Source organism: Pleuronectes platessa, chromosome 10 (genome assembly GCF_947347685.1).
Source record: "Pleuronectes platessa chromosome 10, fPlePla1.1, whole genome shotgun sequence".
Taxonomy (NCBI): domain Eukaryota; kingdom Metazoa; phylum Chordata; class Actinopteri; order Pleuronectiformes; family Pleuronectidae; genus Pleuronectes; species Pleuronectes platessa.
This window is the reverse complement of record NC_070635.1, coordinates 4,869,252-4,888,246: the sequence shown is the minus strand read 5'-3', so window position 1 is coordinate 4,888,246 and position 18,995 is coordinate 4,869,252. Positions and strand designations below refer to the sequence as shown.

The 18,995-nt window shown below is 44.5% G+C and overlaps 1 protein-coding gene across 1 annotated transcript in view; it reads left to right on the top strand.

Annotated features, from left to right (window-relative positions):
* The window catches only part of gabbr1a (gamma-aminobutyric acid (GABA) B receptor, 1a), a 65,418-nt gene that overhangs the window by 11,749 nt on the left and 34,674 nt on the right, over nt 1–18,995 (top strand). Inside the window, 2 exon segments of the mRNA XM_053433012.1 lie at nt 9,631–9,791; nt 17,122–17,256. Coding sequence (XP_053288987.1) covers nt 9,631–9,791; nt 17,122–17,256 — 296 coding nt within the window.

Sequence of the window (18,995 nt, the reverse complement as noted above, 5' to 3'; positions counted from 1 at the left end):
ATGTAAGTGAGTACTGTGACCACAGGAGGGCAGCAGTGGTCTTTGAGAATTGGGCCAAACTGGGGCGTGTCTGTCTCCATCTGGTGCAGCTGTAGCCTGCAGCGAGTGACAAGTGGTTGTTCTGTAAACGAAGAATTCAATCCCCCGAACCAGCTGGAGAGATCGGACCTGATGGGGGGGGGGGGGGGGGTAACTTCTTCTATGGAAAAGTTTTCCACCTAAATGTTTCTCTGCTGTGAGAAACAAGAATATAGGCCAAGTTAAATTTGATTCGAAGCTGTAGACGTTAAAAGAAATTAGTTTTCATATCTTTCATATGAAAGCATTCACAGGCTGAGAGCGTCACCCCCCCCCCCCCCCACACACACACACACACTAACACATTCCTACCAGATGTTACATGAGGATCATTATTTTTGTTGCGCAAGAAATTATATGAATCAAAGCAAGAAGAGAAGCCAATTTAATCTGCTGCCAATTATTACTGATAAATATCCAGACTGACACGCTCGTGTCCTTATTTGAATTCCAAACTTTTACTGATAATTCCTGTTAGCTCAATGCTAATGGTGGCTGCTCTGCTGCTGCCGTGTAGAACTAAGCAGGGTTTTGAAGAAGTGGAGCATGAGACCAGATGTGGGTTTGTTACCAAGCTGGTTTAAATCTGACAGGTTCAAATTATCCTGTTAATTTAGCCCCGGTCCTGGAAGTGTTTGAATGAATGAATAGAACTTTATTATTCACTAAGGCTGGAGAATTGCCTTCGCCTCACCAGTTCCACATTAACAACGACATTCAAATTAATAATTAAAAATAGCAGTGCAATTTCCTTGGGTTGAAGTGCAACAGTCACAATAAAAAAACCTGTTCAGAAGTCGTTAAAGCAATTCAAAGTGTAGTTTGGTTGTGTTGAGGGTTTGAAAACCGTTTGCAGTGGGTCGTTCTCTGAAGAATGAACTAATGTGCTGTGTCAGGCCTCCTGGGAAAATGAGGGGTCGAAACATCTACCAGCGCCGGCCATTTAATCTGAGCCCTGGTGAGGGTGATGGATACGTTTGTTAGCGCTGCATTGTGGGTCAGCCTCTCGCTCGGTTATGTCACCACATTAGTCCAGATATTGAATCATACACTGAAGCGACCATCCTCAGAGAGACTTGCTCCACCCACAGTTACTGTAATGAATTAGAAATACATTAAAGACTGTAAAGATATAAAGATGGAGGACACGACCACTGGCTGCAGAGTAAGTCATAAATCCTGCCTCCTCCGTGTTAATGGATGGGACATGAACCAAACTTCAAGAGTCAAGTACATGGTAAATACATTTTTCTCAAAGCTGGATGTGTCATGTTCTTATCCCACTGATGTTTGTGTGCTCGTGTTTCCCTGTAAGTTTTGTGAAAAGTACTGATTGACACCTGAGACTGATTCCTGATTGGTCGAGCATGTGTATCAATGGGACTTTGTTACCTCGGCTCCACCCCCCCAGTGCAGACTATGGCTCCAATACACAGGATGGCGGCGTCTGGCTTCATTTCTGGATAACGGGAGGAAATGTGTCGTCCATCTTTATATCCAGTCTATGGCATAAACCTGCATGAAAGCAAAAAACACATCACGTTCACACACTGTTCATTAAAACCAGGCTGTGCAGACACGACATACAACAGCTGAACTCTGAATATATATAGTTTTATGTAAGTAATCCCTCATGTTACTGAGGGGAAGAAAGTTTCCGAATGTCACGGACAGAGAGAATTAACAAAGCAGAAGACGAACCCTGTTCCCACAAATATAAATCTCCATCCACTGTCTCAACACTGACCTCCTTCTGGCTGTGCTCTCTCCTTCTCCCTCCACTCCCTGTGCCATCACCACCTCCTGACTGCCTCCTCAGCGGGAGAAAGGTTAATACCCTGTTCCTGTGTGTGTGTATGCCGGCTCTACCCTGTGTGTGTGTGTGTGTATGTGTGTAGAAGGACGGCATCACTTCAGTTTATCCCTTTTTCTCCAAGTACAGTAACGAAGCCGCAGATACACAATAAATACGAACAAATGAGCAACAACAACCAGGCCGTGACGAGTTGAACCTTCTCTGCAAACAGCTGCAGCCAGTTTCCCTTACTAACAGGCACAAAAGCACAGTTTGGTGTTTTTGTGCAGAAAAATTCACATCAAATCTAAATCAAATCAAGCTGTAGTTGCATTGCTCATATTCAGGAATCACAAAGTGGCCCATGGGGCTTAACAATCTGTACAAGGTGCGACATCCTCTGCCCTTCTTCCTCGATTATGGTGAGGAAAAGCTTTTAAAAAGGCTTTTAACAGGGGGACACATGCTGCGAGACCGAGAAGACACAGAGGTGAAAAAGATGTCCCTTGTAACTAAGCACATCAACAAAAATACTTTTCAAACCAGGATTATAAGATACATAAAGAGGAAGGTTTATCAATGTTTAAAGCATTTATGCAAAGAGAAAAATGCCTCTAAGGATCTTTACGGATGTGTGTGGGTGTCTCCTAATGATCGGTCCAACTGAAATGTTCAAACCCATCAATGGAATAAACAACCTGCAACAAATGTTGTTTCTTTGTTTAAAAAAAAAAGTAATTTAGTAAAAATGTGCAGCTCTAAACTAACGTTGCTCAAACAGGAATACACTTTAAATAAAAATCTGTTCAGTGGTGAATTAATTGTTGCTCGAGGGAGACTTGGATGTGGGATCCACTCCAAATAAACCACACTGGCCATGTTCCCTGTAATCAAGGCACATGGAGGCTCACTGATGTGTTTTTAATAGTCTTTTGAGAAATGCGGTCGCCCCTGGCTCGGAGGAAGAAGCTGTAGCAGACTCAGAATCATTGCTTCTGGACTTGTGGGGTTTGTTGATATTAGAAACATTTACGGCCATCTTTGGGATTTTAGCTGCCGTGTGTCTTCTCTGTTCGTGATGTTAAAACGTGTCACCAGACAAACTGTGTATAAGTACGACTCCATAAGGTTCTTATATAAATGCACATTTACTGCAAAGTTTTTAACAGTTGAACAACAAACTTATTATTTTCTTGCCAAGTGTGATATGTTTTTTTAATGACTGAGATTCTTCAGAGTATTGGAAACAAGCTGGAGTACAATGTGCTGCTGTGGGACAAATGATGTAATGATCACACTGTATCTCAGTACATGACAAGCTTTATTTACCAGCCAACATTTATGCTTGTGTAATATAAGATCAAGTTTTCATTATTATTATTATTTCCATTATTATTTTATCTATAGTTTCCATCGAGACAATAAACTTTAACATCTGAAACGAATGGCCGAATGCAAAAGTCTGATTTCTGCACGAAGTTGCTGCGAAAGACTTGTGGCGTCGACATCGTGAAAACAAACCATACGAAAACAAAACATCGGCCATCTTGCGAATGGCTGCAGTCTGATTGATTTTGCACAATATATTTTGCTGGAGCGTTTTAATACAGATTCTTATTGCTCCCTGAATGAACTGCGCCCTGCAGGTGGAGGACAATATCATCTGGCAACTGTGTTAAAAAGGGAACATTCAGAACAGTATTTTCCTCACTATCGCATCCGCCAGGAGGGAAGCAGGCCATTACTGTGAATGATGCCCAGTGTGCAAACTGCAGACACACAAATATAAAGTACAAGTTCCTCATTATAGCAGCTCAGCAACATGTTACAACACTCGTGTCTCCGTTGCACCTTTTTCAGGCTGTGCAGCGGCTAATGTCTGCTCTGAATGTGGCATTTGCCACCGTGGCGGTTGTTAACACTGCACTGCCCGATGCTTATGGAGCGAAGCAGCATATAAAGTTCACGGCTGAATAATTGATAGTGAGTCGGATGGGGTCATGGAGTGGCAGCGGGGATGAGGAGGTGGAGGTTGAAGGCGAATATCAGCGGATGATCACTTGTCTCACCTCAGCCTGCGAGGGCTTGTTAGCAGCTGGATTTGAAGAGCTCCGTGCTACATGGAGATATCCAGATAATGAGATTTGGGTAATGAACCAGGGTTATAGTGTGTAACAGTCATATTGCATCGCCTAACTACTGAGGGATTTTAATTTAGACCGGAGAAATAATTGTCTTCTTCTCGACTTCTGCAATAAGTCATTTTCAAAAGGGAGCCTTAACAATAATATTCCATCTGCAATTAAAACACGTGCACAGGATCTGTAAAAACACGTGAAAGGTTTAACATCACGTTCCTCAGACCGAGCCTGTCTGAGGAACGTGAGGACATTGCACAACCAACTACACCTGCGGCCTGCACCCATTGGACGGCACTAGCTTTCAGTCACACGGTATCCACGCCCCAACTGTGCTGTGTTGTCTATTACACTCTGAATTGGACCTTTAGACAAAATTGGACCATAACTTACTGAATTAACATGTTGCTGTACTGAAGAAAACTTGATCCTCAAGATTGAAACCATTAACTCTTTAGAAAATGTATTACTAACGTTATAAATAAAGTGAGAAGTAGAGTAATTTTCTCAGACTTCGAAAAGGATTTCTTGTGCAACCCATGGAGTCGCCCTCTATTGGTCATCCGAGAGAATAGAGATTCCCGATCCATCTGCATAGACCTCACTGCTGCAGCTCCTCTCTCTTAATCTTAGCTCCTGTCTTTTTAAGCCCCCCCCCCCTCCTCCTGATAAAGCCCAGTCTACTCTGATTGGCCAGCTTACCCACTCTGTTGTGATTGGTCAACTGCTGTGTAAAATATGTCGGCCTCCGCTCTCGCTTTACCTTGTTAGAGGCCAGTAAACTTGCACGATGTCCAGGAAGTAGGAGCTTCAGGAGCATTCTTCTTCTTCTTCTTCTTCTTCTTCTTCTTCTTCTTCTTCGTCTTCTTCTTCTTCTCCTTCTTCTTCTTTTTCTTCTTCTTCTTTGTTCGGTTAATTGGCGGTTGGCAACCAACATCGAGGTGAATTACCGCCATCTACTGTGTCTTCTTCTTCTTCTTCGTCTTCTTCTTCTTCTTCTTCTTCTTCTTCTTTGTTCGGTTAATTGGCGGTTTGCAACCAGCATCAAGGTGAATTACCGCCATCTACTGTGTCTTCTTCTTCTTCTTCTTCTTCTTCTTCTTCTTCTTCTTCTTTGTTCGGTTAATTGGCGGTTGGCAACCAACATCGAGGTGAATTACCGCCATCTACTGTGTCTTCTTCTTCTTCTTCTTCTTCTTCTTCTTCTTCTTCTTCTTCTTCTTCTTCTTCTTCTTCTTCTTCCAGGCCCTCTCTTAACTCTGGGCTTTTTAACTTTGCAGATCTTTTTAGATTCACTAATAAAACCTCTGTAACACACTGGAGGAAAGAAAAGATGGAAACGCTTCACACGAGTCCTTTAACCTTTAAAGGCCATTGTGTCCGATTTTAAGTGTGTAGGTGTTAATGACCGCACATGTGTGTTAGCGTGTGAGCACCATGATGTGTTGTGGACGAGGCTGTGGGCTGAACACGGGGCTCAAACAGCAGGTGTGCAGAGTCCATGTGCGTCTCATTCACTACATCACTGTCCCTGCTTTCCTCCGATAGAGACCAAGGCAAATAACATCAGCCGTGATTGATGCCAGCTGCCACTTTTTTTTTGCTGATTTCTCAAAGCGGCGTCTTTTATAGACTTGGCTGCGGGGTGGGGGGGGGGGGGAGGGGGGGCAGATGAAAACGCTCTTTGAATTAACTGAGGTGATCATCGAGCTGAGCTGCACATTGCTCGCGTTTGGTAGCACAAGCACTTACAGGTCAAACGGCATCGAGGGGGTTGTGTTGTTTTTCAAAAGCACTCAAACGCACACCATATGTAGCTTTGGCCACTAGGAGACCTAGTTTGATGATGTGGTTAGGCAGCGTGGAGTCATGGGAGTTGTTCTCTTCACCTCCATTGCAAGGTAAACTCTATCTGACACGACTTAGGTTCAAATCATGTTCACGGATGAGATCCTGTGTTAAAGTCTTATTCACGTTACGCAGCAATAAATAATCGTGATCCAATACGAGCGACCAATACAAACAAAGGAAGGCAAAATCCGCAGACTGACTAAATCGCTAGCAAAGTGTTTTTTCTTCGTCATACGTCATTTCCCCCGAAAGTTGTAGCAGATTCAGACGAAGCCACGAGCAAAGAGGATATGATGCAATTAAAAAAGGACCAAAACGACAATAATTGTCATCGTTTTTAGACATTTAATGCAGAATTGTTGTATATTAGAATGTTTAATGCAATTGATTATGCAGTGGTTGTCACTGTCGCCCCACCGTACGAAGGTTCTGGCCTCTAGCCTGACATGTTTGAGTTTACATGTTCTTCACGTGTCTGCATGGGTTTTCTCCCGCCCACAGTCCAAAGACTTACAGCTGAGGTTAATCTGAGACTCTCCTGTCGGTGTGAATGTGGATGGTTGTTTGCCTCTGTATGTCAGCCCTATGATGGACTGGGTGAACCGGTTTACCCCCGCCTCTCACCCAGTATCTGCTGGGATTGGCTCCAGCCCCCTCAGAGGATGAGCAGCACAGATAATGGATGATTCTGCAGAATCAGTGGTTTAGCCTCAGCTTGAGGGAAATATCCGAACAAATATTTGTGTTTTTTAGCCATATGTTACTACCAGGATGGATTTTTTTGTCTAACTGTAAATCTGGTGCCACCATCAGGTCAAAATGCTGAAGTACAGTTTGAGCATAGATTGTAAATAAAAATGGAGGACGCAATTTCCCTTCCTGAAATGAAGCTAAAGTATCCTGGATACAAACGATGACCTCATGGCACCGTGGTATCTAGGTCCCACTGGCTTTTCACTTATAGCATTAAATAACTAATGATTACCAAACGTATGAAAAACCAACACACACCACAAACATCAGAGTGGAAGAGACTATACCTAAAATGACAGAAAAATGTATTTGACGTGTATTTTGACTCTTTGCTTTGTTCCACGTCCCGTCCACTAACACGGATAACAGCTCGACACAAGTTGACGTTTGACGTTAAATGAATAAGATATGATTCTGAATCGGTCTCATTTCTTCTTGCTGCACAACCCACTGGTTCTGTGCATGAATTCATCTTCATATTTATTATATATATATATATACATGCTCTTTGTTTGCACTGATCTGGCTCGAAGATAAAAACTTACACTCGCTGTGTGCAATGACCGCAATGCAATTAATTTAATCTGATCTCATCTCGCTAATGGCAACTATTCAGTGATTAATCGTCCCAGGTACAAAAACCTCGACCATCATGGTTTGAGCTTCCCAGCTGCTGGTTCCCTCTGTTTTTTTGTGCAAACTGAATTTTGAACCATCGATTCAACAAAACAAGGAATTAAAAAAATGTCACCTTGGGCTTTAGGAAATGACGACGCTTTATTATTAGTTCCTGACATTTAAAAGACTCAACAATTAATAGATTATTTAAAAAAGTAATGGGCCGATTGTTTGATTACGAAAGAAATGCTGGTTTTCAGCCCCACTTCTAACTACATGTTAACTTGTATAATTGAAACTTAAGCATTAATAACACATTTATACAAAAATATAATTAAAATAGAATTCAGCACAGTTTTAATTATTAGACAAGAGCAGAGCTGTGTTGGAATATTAATGTTCAGCAACTTCTAGTAGAAACGTGACAATATATATGAAGGGGCTGGACGACAGAACAACAATTTCCCCTATAGCAATATGACAAAGGTTCAGTTTATATAAGTATGATGCTTATGCATTGTGGAAACAGACTATTAACATCAAGTGTTTGTCATTCTCTGTCCGTAAAGAACCAACATCCTTCTCCTTAAGGAGCAGAAATCTGAATTTAACAGATAATCGTGATAAAATATTGATATTGACTCTTTACTTCGATATAATTTTGACCATATCATCCCGCCTTATTATACCATCATATTCTGTTATCGATTTAAAAGTGGTTGACATTTTAAAGCGGTTCTGAGCGAATATGAATCAAAAAACTAATCAAATGCTGCGCTGCCTCGATCATGACAATAATCGATATCAGAAGATTCTGCACTACAGATGTGTTGCTATTCCTGACTCACACAAATAGATCGATGCTCGGGAGGGAAACCAATCCAAGTGTCTGGGTATTAAAGAGTCCTTTTCTTAAAGCTGCCCTATAACCCCTGCAGCACCCCCGTGTATCGAGGGCATCGATCAGAAATTGACCGTGGACCCAGCAGCCTGTGTCTGAGCAGCCTGTGTGGCCGCAGCGGCACAAAAGAGAATAGAGGAGTGAAAAAAAAAAAAATGCAAAGCAGCAAATGTGACAGGAGGAGGTTGTGCGTGGAGAAATGGATGAAACTGTTTAAGTTGAGCGCAGCGTGTAACTCATTACTAAATCTTTGAGGACATTTTGCCCAGAGCCCCCTCCCAACCACTCATCCCACTCCCTCCCTCCCTCCCTGAATCTCTCTCCTCTCTCTCTCTCTCTCTCTGCCTCCCTCACACACACACACATACACACACACACACACACACACACACACACACACACACACACACACACACACACACACACACACACACACACACACACACACACACACACACACACACACACACACACACACACACACACACACACACACACACACACACACACATACACACAGCCAGTCGATGCTGCAGTGGATCAGTCGCAGAGCTGTGGCGCGCCTGCTCTCTCTTTCTCTCTCTCTCTTCTTTTCTCCGCGGTGATTCGTTTCATCTGTTGGAATAATGGCTGCGTAAAAAAGCTGAGGAGACGTCGGTGCTATATTTCCGAATCCGTCTCCAGCTCTCGGTTCATGCTCCAGTCGTTCGGCGGCTTCTTCCGTTATTTTTTTCTCGTGTTATTTCCATCGGCTCCCGTTTGCCGCGGCTGACGCGTTCGATTCTTACGCGTCGTCTTTCTTTTTTTTTTTTTTGGCTGCATAAAAGCCCTGAGTGATTTACGGCGCGCGACGTCCAATATTGACGATTTTTTTTGTTGTTGTTTTGTTTTTTTTGCGCGCAAGGAAATAAGCAACGCGCATGTTTCCTCGCGCCGGATGCGATGAGATGCGTGAAGATGCGGGGATCGAGGCTCGTTCGAAAGTTGACGCTGCGAGGATGCGAGCGCGTCCTCACACCAAGTGATGCCTGAACTGTCTTTGACTTTGTCCCGAAAATATCCAGCGCCGCCGACATGTATTATTAACAGCGCAATATGCTAAATCATACGCGGGCTGAATTATTCACGCGATGCTTTAAACACTCGCAATTAAAAGTAAACATTTGCCGTGCGCAATATCTGCCCGGAGCTGCGCGTAACAGCCCCAACTCGTGCGTGGTTCTTGTTCTCGTCGAGGAGCCGGACACGTGTTGAGCGCTTTTTTTTGGGTGTTATTTTTGAAGTTGGAAAAATTCGTGCGTTAAAGAAGATTTAGCCGCTGCAGCACAGGTGGCTCGCCCCCCCCCCCCCCCCCCCACGGCTCCTCTCACCTTGAAGCATGCGGGCGACGCGCACCAGTCCCGCGCCGGTGACTCGCGCCACCCGCGGGTATGCGACGCTGCTCCGGGCATCTCTCACCGTCCTTCTCCTCCTCCTCGGGCCTCGGCCCTCCGCAGGCAAGAAGAAGCTGTACATCGGAGCCCTGTTCCCCATGAGCGGCGGCTGGCCCGGCGGACAGGCGTGCATGCCCTCCGCTCAGATGGCCCTGGACCTGGTGAACAACCGGAGCGACATCCTGCCTGACTACGAGCTGGAGCTCATCCACTACGACAGCATGGTGAGTGTGCGTGTGCGTGCGTGTGGAGGAGGTGCGCGCTCCGAGTGATGGAGTCTAATGATGGGCAATTATCACGAGGAGTGACTGACTTCCTTTTTTTTATCTTTTTTTTATTTGCTGTGCTGTAGGCTACTTCATTTACTCACCCCTCTCCTGTTTAATTGTTTCCACTGCGATCAACTGTGCATTTTATTTGTTATTACCTCAGTCAGGGCAGAGAGGCTTCATTTTATTGTGCTAATGACATCATGCTGCCTTTTTTTTTAAATTTATTTTAGAATCACCTGTCTGTCTGTCTGTCCCAGGGTCTCACATCTCAACCTCTGCCTCACAGAGAGGCGGCTGCTTTTTTCTTATAGGTGAACAAACACACCTCCTGCTTGTTGCTCATCAATCATTAATCATGGTGGTATTTTAAAATGTCAGCATTATCAACCGCTATAAATCCAATATCCGGCCCCCAGCTGTTTTCATCCCCCCCCTCAGCTGCCCTGAGTTTACCCCCCACCGAACACTTAGGTGGACTTAAATCGAAAAGCTGCGCATCCCCCTATGTGAGGAAAATACAGGGTCTCATTTGTGCCTTGTTGCTGAACGTCCTTTATTCTTATTCTGAAAGTTTTTGACCTCAAAACAGGGGGACCATTTTTTCTCTCTCGACAGAGGGATGAGCGGAGACACATGAAAACAATTACTGGATCTCCCCTCTGTCTCCTCTCATGAGGGACGTTATCAATCAGGCTGCAGGACAGATGCCCGGGGAGAGAGAGAGAGGGAGGGAAGGAGAGAGAGAGAGAGAGAGAGAGAGGGAAGGAGACAAAGAGAGAGAGAGAAAGAGAGAGGGAGAGAGAGAGAGCAAGGCCGAGGCACCAAACAGTTAACTGTACTGGGACTGGTTAGGAATTTGCTACGAGCTTTATTCTGATTGGTGTACAAGGCTCTGCATTGGAATCCTGTTAAACAGAATAGCAGGGAGAGAGAGTGAGTTTATGTATGTGTGTGTGTGTGTGTGTGTGTGTGTGTGTGTGTGTGTGTGTGTGTGAGGGAGAGAGAGAGAGAGGGGGAGAGAGTTGGCATGGCAACACAGTTAGTCTTGAAGCACAGCACAGAAACAAATAAGGTTTCAGCTCTGTGTGAAAATATGTGAGCAAATGCATACGGCTGATAGAACAGTGCATGTGTGTGTTTGCATTCTGCTTCGCACACACCTTGTTCTTTGCAATCAAATGCTAAACAGATCAACTGTGTGTGTGTATATATCTGTATGTGTGTGTGTGTGTGTGTGTGTGTGCATCCTCTGATTACAAGTCTAGTGAAGCAGGCAGCTGCAGATGTAGCTGCCACAAAAATAAAGATAAAGAAATTGCATGAACAGATTTCATAGGGATTGGAAAAACATGGCTCCTCGTGCTTCAGGAGTCAGTGGCGCCTCCGGCTCGAGGAATAGATCCTTTGAATGGAGCAGCTGAAATAGGCTGGTGTAACATTGTCTGAGTGTTTGGTTAATTCCTTGAATTAAGTCAAGGGGGGGGAATTTATTTCTCTCGCTCAGCGTACAATGTGTTTGGAAAGAGGGATTTTTTTCTTCTTCTTCTGCCTCCCGAATGTTTGTCACCTGGCTGGAATAGTAATGAGGATATTACCCACCGAGAGGCAGGAAAGCAATTATAAGAAAAGGGGATTAATTAGCTATGATATTTACATCTAGTTATTACGAGGTGTTTGGTCAGAGAGCGGATCACCTTGTAAGCACATCCCTTTGTTTAACCGAGAGATGAAGACGAGGGCGTAACTGGCCCTTTGTTTGCTCACAGTTTAAGATCAAGGCTGGAGAAGTGTAATTATGCAGCGTCCTTGACTTGAATTTGTGATCATTGACAGGGGAACTTTTATTGCGTCTTCAAAGCACTAATGACGGCGTCGGAATGCAAGACGTGCCTCCAAGTTTGACTCGGATTTGGCAATCAGGTGCCTGAATACACACACACACAAACAGACACACACACACACACACACCCACACACCAGTCTGTGACCATTAAGGCTGGGAGTATCAAGCGATGTCCTCTGCTTGTTCAACATCATCCAATATTCATGAAGCTCAACACTTAATCCCAGCCCGTCCTTTTAAGGGATGCAGATACCCTGTGGTAGCAGACGGCTTGTTTCTCTGGCTATTCTGGCGACAGCATCAGACTATTTACAGCCTTCTGAGATCCACACACAAGGAGACACATGCACACACACACACACAGACACACACACACACACAGACACACAAGCACGCTCCTCGCGCAGGCCGTTGCCATGGATATATCAAAGCCGAGACTGCAAACTTTGATCAATTATTAACAGTGATGGAGAGTGAGACAGTGGAGATACAGTACAGAGAAATGGTGAAACAAGGTCCTTCCCCTCACTTCCACAGTTTATTTTAATTGGCAGCCATGACACAATTCTCCCTCCACTGTGGCGTAACCGGTACGCACTGGTTCTCGTGCATGTCCACTGGCGTGCAAGCCTGAGGTGAGGTGCCAGACATAATTATGCAGGAAATTAGGCGAAATAGCTGCGGATGCTCTGGGATTCGACACACAGGCTTCTCCCCAGACCCTCATCCTATCACACTCCTTTTGTATCATCTTCCAATCTGAGCTGTAATTACAGAGGGTGCTATAACAAGCCAGCGTTCTCTACCGTTTCTTCTGTCCAGGGAACCACAGGTTTCTGCCACAGGTTATCTCAAATCCATCGCCACGTTAACGCAGACACTGATATTAGCTCGGAGATTTTTAGCACCAAGGGCAGCGACAGCAGTGCCGCCGTTATGTCATGTAACTGTACGTGCTGTGTGCTGCATGGCTGTGCACACACACCCGTACCGATACATGTGTGCGTGTCAGTAAATGTGAACGTGTGAGGAGGGCATGAGGGCCGTCAATCCCGGCCGTCTCATGAGACACGGAGGGCTCGGAATGGAAGTGGAAGCGGTGACGACCCCAGAGGGTTGCAGGAGACAGACCTCCATGAAAAGCAGCCATTCCTCAGCCTTTATTGCGGAGCTGCCAACACCTATGTCTGTGTGTTTTTTCCTCAGGGAGCCTGTGTGCCTTCACACCTCTCGCAGCAGCGTGTTCCCGTTTTAATACCAGAGGTTTTTATTTCTTATCAGCCCATAGAAACACTGAATGATTGAAAAGTTCAAGAATAGACCATTGAATATCTGATGCCCTTCTGCAATTGTGCTCAGGCATAGAGCCCGATCATTATATACCATTACAGACGGCTTCATGTTAACATTGCTGTGGAGAGGAGATTGAACAGGTGATATTGAGGTAAACCAGCTGAATTTATGACTTGAAAAAGAATAAAGTCAAGTCCAAACTTCTCCTTTTCTGCTCGCTGTTATATTAGCAACGAGGGATTTTAGAATTTAAGCTTTATTTTAATGCCATCTGCTTCTCTCTTGCAAAATTCAAGTATTAAATTCAGAGATCTGAAGGCAGCGGATTTTACACGACTGCGAAGGGGAACCTTCTTCTTCAATCAGGGGCCATTTCAGTTTTATTACATCCTCCGAGGGCCGTATCAATTATTGAACGCATATATCACATTAACCTCTAATGCAATTGCTGGAACTGCTTCTATTTAGCGAAGTGTCTGATGTCAGATGGTATTGATGATGATGATGCTACTCGTAGCACTTCTCCCGCGTACCAAACTCTGCAGAAATCCCTCACAGGAAGGTGGCTGCTTGGTGAAGGCTGGTGAGGAAAATGAAGTTCTGTGTTTGTTTTCCTTTTTATCTTGTGCCAGAAAAACTGCCAGAAACAAAAAGGCTCTTTCTTAAACTCTCCCTCTGAATGTGGTATCTGTTTCCTAGCTAATAGCCAGCTCACCACAAAACATGCCTAGAAACACATTGTCTCTGACAGAGTCAATTATCGATTTATCTTGGAAAGAGCAATATCGCACATCTGTTATTAATTTCTGGACAGTTGCAAAGATGCTCGTCATTGATGGCATGTCATGACCAGAAGGGGGCACCATGAGGGAGACATTCCAAAAGCTCCTGTTAAAGGTTTTATTATTTAAAATGGTGACTCCCTATTCATCAGAATTCTGAAGAGAGCAACTCAAATCCTTGAATAGGACCTTTTAGTTCTGTAGATCTCACATTCATTTTTTTAATATTATATATATATTATTATATTATTTATGAATTGTCTCACAAGTTTGACCATATACAGCCCAGATCTTCTCTATGGTCTCTCCCTGTTATATGGGCTTTTTAAAGTGATCTCCGTCCACCATGATTGCATTTGCCACTGGTGTACCATCCAATAAAAAACATTCTACATCAGCTTAAGTTCCTCAATTCGATTTTGTCGAATGACTAAACAAGTCAGGAGAAGATAGAGATGATAGCTCCGGGTCTTGATTAAAATACCCAGATAACCTCCACAAGGTCAGAGTCTGCACTTTTTAATTTCATTCCCAATTCTACCCATTTAAGAGCAGCGATTAATTTGGAGAGATTGTTGAAACAAGCCGTTAGTAAAAGCTGTGATGTTGGATGGTAACAATAGATTGATTGAATGAGTCAGAAATAATCAGCGTGGGCCATAAATCAGCAGCACTCATCGGGGTAAAGTTAAAAACACTTGCAACGATAGAAGGCTAACAAGCGTCGTCTCAGCACGCAGCCGGTCGACAGCCACAAAGACACACAACACAAATAACCTTCGGGGAAAGGCAGTGTTTAAAAAGGCCTGTCTGTCAATCTGCATCACCGTCAGACCACAGCAGAGCCAGCCGCTAGTTTTATGAAGACAAAGCAGCCAGGTTAACAATCAGCTGCTGATTTTACCCAGAACAACCAAATAGGAGGAAGTGATCTGTAAAGTCAGCCGGTGGTTGATTGGGGAGAATAACCTGCCGCCTCTCGACCCGACACGGCACAAGGTCGCCCTCGTTCCTTTGTAACGTCAATATTGTGAGGCTGCTTTCCCAGTCAGTAATAATACTATTAACCCAGTGAATCGAGAGCGATCAGCTGTGCAGGGACCTGCACCCGGCGAGTCATTTTACAGGCATGCTCTCCTAACCTCTAATTACCGACAGTAATCAGCTTAGGGCAACATTTAAATGACAAGCAAACAGGGTTTATGTACAGATTTTCTATTGTCGTTGGTCAGCGAGTGCAAAGATCGAAACGGTTTCCGAGAACAGGCTCTGCTGCTTGTGTTGGTGATGAAGTGGCAGCTGTCGGGGAAAGTAGTTGAATCCAATGTCCCCGCAAATGTTTACATACTTAACCCCTGTTGGCTTGAATACTTCACTGGTGTTTATGTTTCAGGAGTGTTTCTTCTGATTGGTAGCGTGATGGAGAGACAGTAAACATGTCACATGACACAAGGTGAAGCTAGACAATGCTCTTTTTTTTTATCACTTTGCTTTAGGGAGCCAATGAGCAATCAGAGGCTCAAGGTTGTTTTAAAAGAGACACATTATGCTCATATTCAGGTTCATATTTATTAATTATTGTCTGTTTATTTATTATCTGTCCTTTGCTGCAGCTCCTCTTTTCAGCCTCTGTCTGAAACTCTTGGTTTTAGCGCCTGTCTCTTTAAGGCCCCCTCCCGATAAAGCCTTCTCTGCTCTGATTGGCCAGCTAAGTTCTTTTTTTTTAAGGCAAGATTTCAAACTAAGGATTTTCATAACACATTGCAGATGACGGATTTTGCCATGAACGGGTTTCCGGTTGACGCTCGGTCACAGAGTCACGTGGAAACAAGGTTTACTAACCGGTTATTTCAGGATCTTCAGGAGCAGTGTTTTCTGCGGGGGAGACTTTGAGACCTTTGACCTTCACAGGAAACCTTGATAACACGCGAGAGGAAAGAAACATTGTAAAAAAAAAGCATCACACGTCTTCTTTAACACGAACAGGAACACAGGTTTAGTCGACAGTTTACCAGTGTCATGGTGCTATGTATGCACCTTGAATCTACCTCTGTGTGTGAAAGGGGCTTAATAAATGAAATTGTCTTGCCTTGACATGTGCTGTGAGCCTGGTACTCCAAGTTGATCGCAGTGATGACACGCACAGTTTAGAGGAACACGTCTTTATGTGACCCGGTGAAATCAAAGCACAATAAATCTCATTTTATCTCATTTAGGCAGTTTTTCCAACTTTGATTGGAACAAAACAATTTAATCAAGTCCGCCTGCTCTGCTTTAACAGCCCTCGGATTTTAATTATCTAAGTGCATCTACGCGTCCCGACTTTTTTCCGCAATGACAGGACACCACTGTTATTCCGCCCAATCCAGAGGTAATGGAAAACACATCAATCAATATGAAGCTGGGCTGCTCCACTCGGCCCTGGTCCTGAGTGGTGATTACCTGTTCAGAGAAATCACTGGGCTGCCTCAAAGAGACAATTTGGCTATTGAGACAAACATCCCAATTAGGAGCGATATTCGCCCGTTGCCATCATCTGCCTCGGTCCGATTGTTTGTGACACTCATCTGGAGTGGGTTTTTTTTTTTTTTCTGAATGCGCATCTGGAAGAGGTGCCATGTCCTCTCTCCCGTGCTGAATCATTAGATGTGTCAGGCCAGTTTATCGGTGACTCTGATGAGTGGCGCGGTGGTGACGGCCTGTCGGTAATCTGGCTGACAGAGCAGTGATGGATCATTCCAGCCACACTCTCGCCACCTAGACATCCTGTAGACGACTTTATCGGAGGGTTGAAAAGACTTGTGATGGCTGCCCGTCATGGTCAGCGAGCTCCTCTCTCTCTCTCTCGAGTTTCTGTGTCCTGAGCCGTGGAGTGTGCGTGCCTTGCGTTTTGACGATGCACCGCGGATGTGTGGATGTGAATAATTTCTTTCATTCTTCTTCTCCTTCCCTCTTGTCACATTTGCATCTGCTTGTTTGCTGCTCCCTGCTATTTCTGGGCCATTTTCCGTTGCTTTATCTTGACCCCGTCGCTGTTGTTTTGTTCCATTTCCCTGACTCGAACTCCTCCAGTTCTCCTCGCGTTTGCATTGACCTTTCTGCCGCTCCTTGCTACTTCTGTGTCATTTCCCTTCTCTTTATCTGCTGTCTCTCTCCATTGCTTATTTGTTTCTCGCTTCTCCTCGCCCCATCTGTCTGCCTCGCTCTTATCTCTTCCATTTTCTCCTGCATGCGCGTCTGCCTCTCGCCCCGTTTTCCCCTCTATCTCCAACGACCTCAATTCATTTCTCTTCCTTATTATTGATCCTCCCTTCCATCTGTTCATCTGGCCCCCGATTAATCATTCTCTCATTTTGTCCCCGCAGTGTGACCCAGGGGAAGCGACCAAGTTGCTGTATGACCTTCTGTACACCGAGCCCATCAAGATAGTCCTGATGCCCGGCTGCAGCGGCGTCTCCACGCTGGTCGCCGAAGCCGCTCGCATGTGGAACCTCATCGTGGTGGGTGGATTTTTTTACTGTTTTTACCCAGGTGCACGCCTTCAGGACTGGCTTCAGCCTCCAGTCATTTCAAGCCAGAGTTTATTTTTATTTTTTATATCGGTGAAGTGGAGGCTCGGAGGGAGAGACGTGAGGCGTGAGCTGCAATCTGCGTCAAAATTCTAACTCCCTCATAACTCAATCCTGAGCGCAGACATGGTCCACTTATTTTTAGATTCAGTGCGACTTACACCTCTGTAATAAATCAATTTCTCTGATGTCCATCAAAAATCAGACTACCCAGGTTGCACTCTACTATAAAAAGCAGGCGCCTTACTGTTCCAAAACTTTCCTGAGTGGGCTGGCGCTGATTTGGTGAAATGGATTCACATACAGGCAAGAAATAGATAGTTCTGGATTTATAGGTTGAGATTTGGAGATGCATTATCTGAGTCTGACAGAACCCGAACCGCTGGAGCTGAAGAAACATATAATGAATGGGCTTCCTCGCATTGAGAAATGAAAAATGTAACATAAACATGTCTTTCGCTTTGTCCCTGCTGCCCCCACAGAACTCCCTGCTGTCGGGGCCGTTCCTCCAGTGGAAAGTCGTTTCAATTACTCTAATCTACAGCAAGGTCTCTGGATTCACCTCCACTGTATTTAGGCTGGCTCATAAATCTCTGAGATAAATATTTCAACACCTGAAACAAGTAAAAAAAAAAACAGAACCATCTGCATTGCTACACGCCATTAGGGCTAAATGAGTCGTCGGAGCAGCGAAGGACACGCGAGCAAACAGGAGGAGACGAGCTGAGGACACATCTGGGTGTTGACTGGGGGACAAATTTAACAATCGTAAAGCGACACGATACAACACACGACCCATTCTGCTACAAGTAGAATACACGAGCAATGAAAAGCAACCGAGCTTAAACTGTTTTAAACTGTCGATAAACTGTTCTACTGTAAAAGCTCCGTCAGAAGGGTAATCAGATTAAAGCTGTGTCCCAATTCAGGAGCCACGTCCTTTCCGATCTCGGCTTTAGACCGCGACACGTTCGTCTTTGCTTTCTTAGACCAAATAGATGCGAAGGCCAAACTGAACTGAGATGGTCTGGACTCAGGAGGACTTTCTATTGCATCAGTTTGGGGGGCTGAGGTGCAGTAAGTGCAGCCACTCTCAATTTTTTTAGCTTCGTCACGTCATAAAAAACTAAACGCTCTCCTCTCAAGTCATGTAGAAATTAAAAGGCACAGCAGAAAGCCTCTGATTTTTTTGAGAAAATAAAAAGGGTAAATTAAGCATCTCTCTCAATTTAATTAATTTGCACTTAACCATCTCAACCAATTTTCTGACTCACTTCTCACTGTTTATCCTCCCTCCTCTCCTCTCCCCCCCCCTGGACTCCGGTGGAAATGTTATTCAGAATTCACAGATGGGATTGGCTGAGCGGCGTCACACTAGAGGATTTACGATGCAATGCAATTGGTCTGCGGGTTTCCCGGGTCGTTGAACCGGTGCCGTAAAGGCTAGAGAAGCTGCACCAGTTCAAATAGATTGAGTCATGAGGATTTATCAGTAATAGGTCTTTGGTCAAGATTGCACGGAGTCTGTGTCTGGATCAGGACCACTGTCGGCCCGTCAGTGACCTCTGCCCAAGGTTAAACATTTAAAACATCTTAAACCTGACACTACCTTTTTCCATAAAACCTGTTGCTTTCCTTCACTACACTATTTCCTCTACATTTAATATATT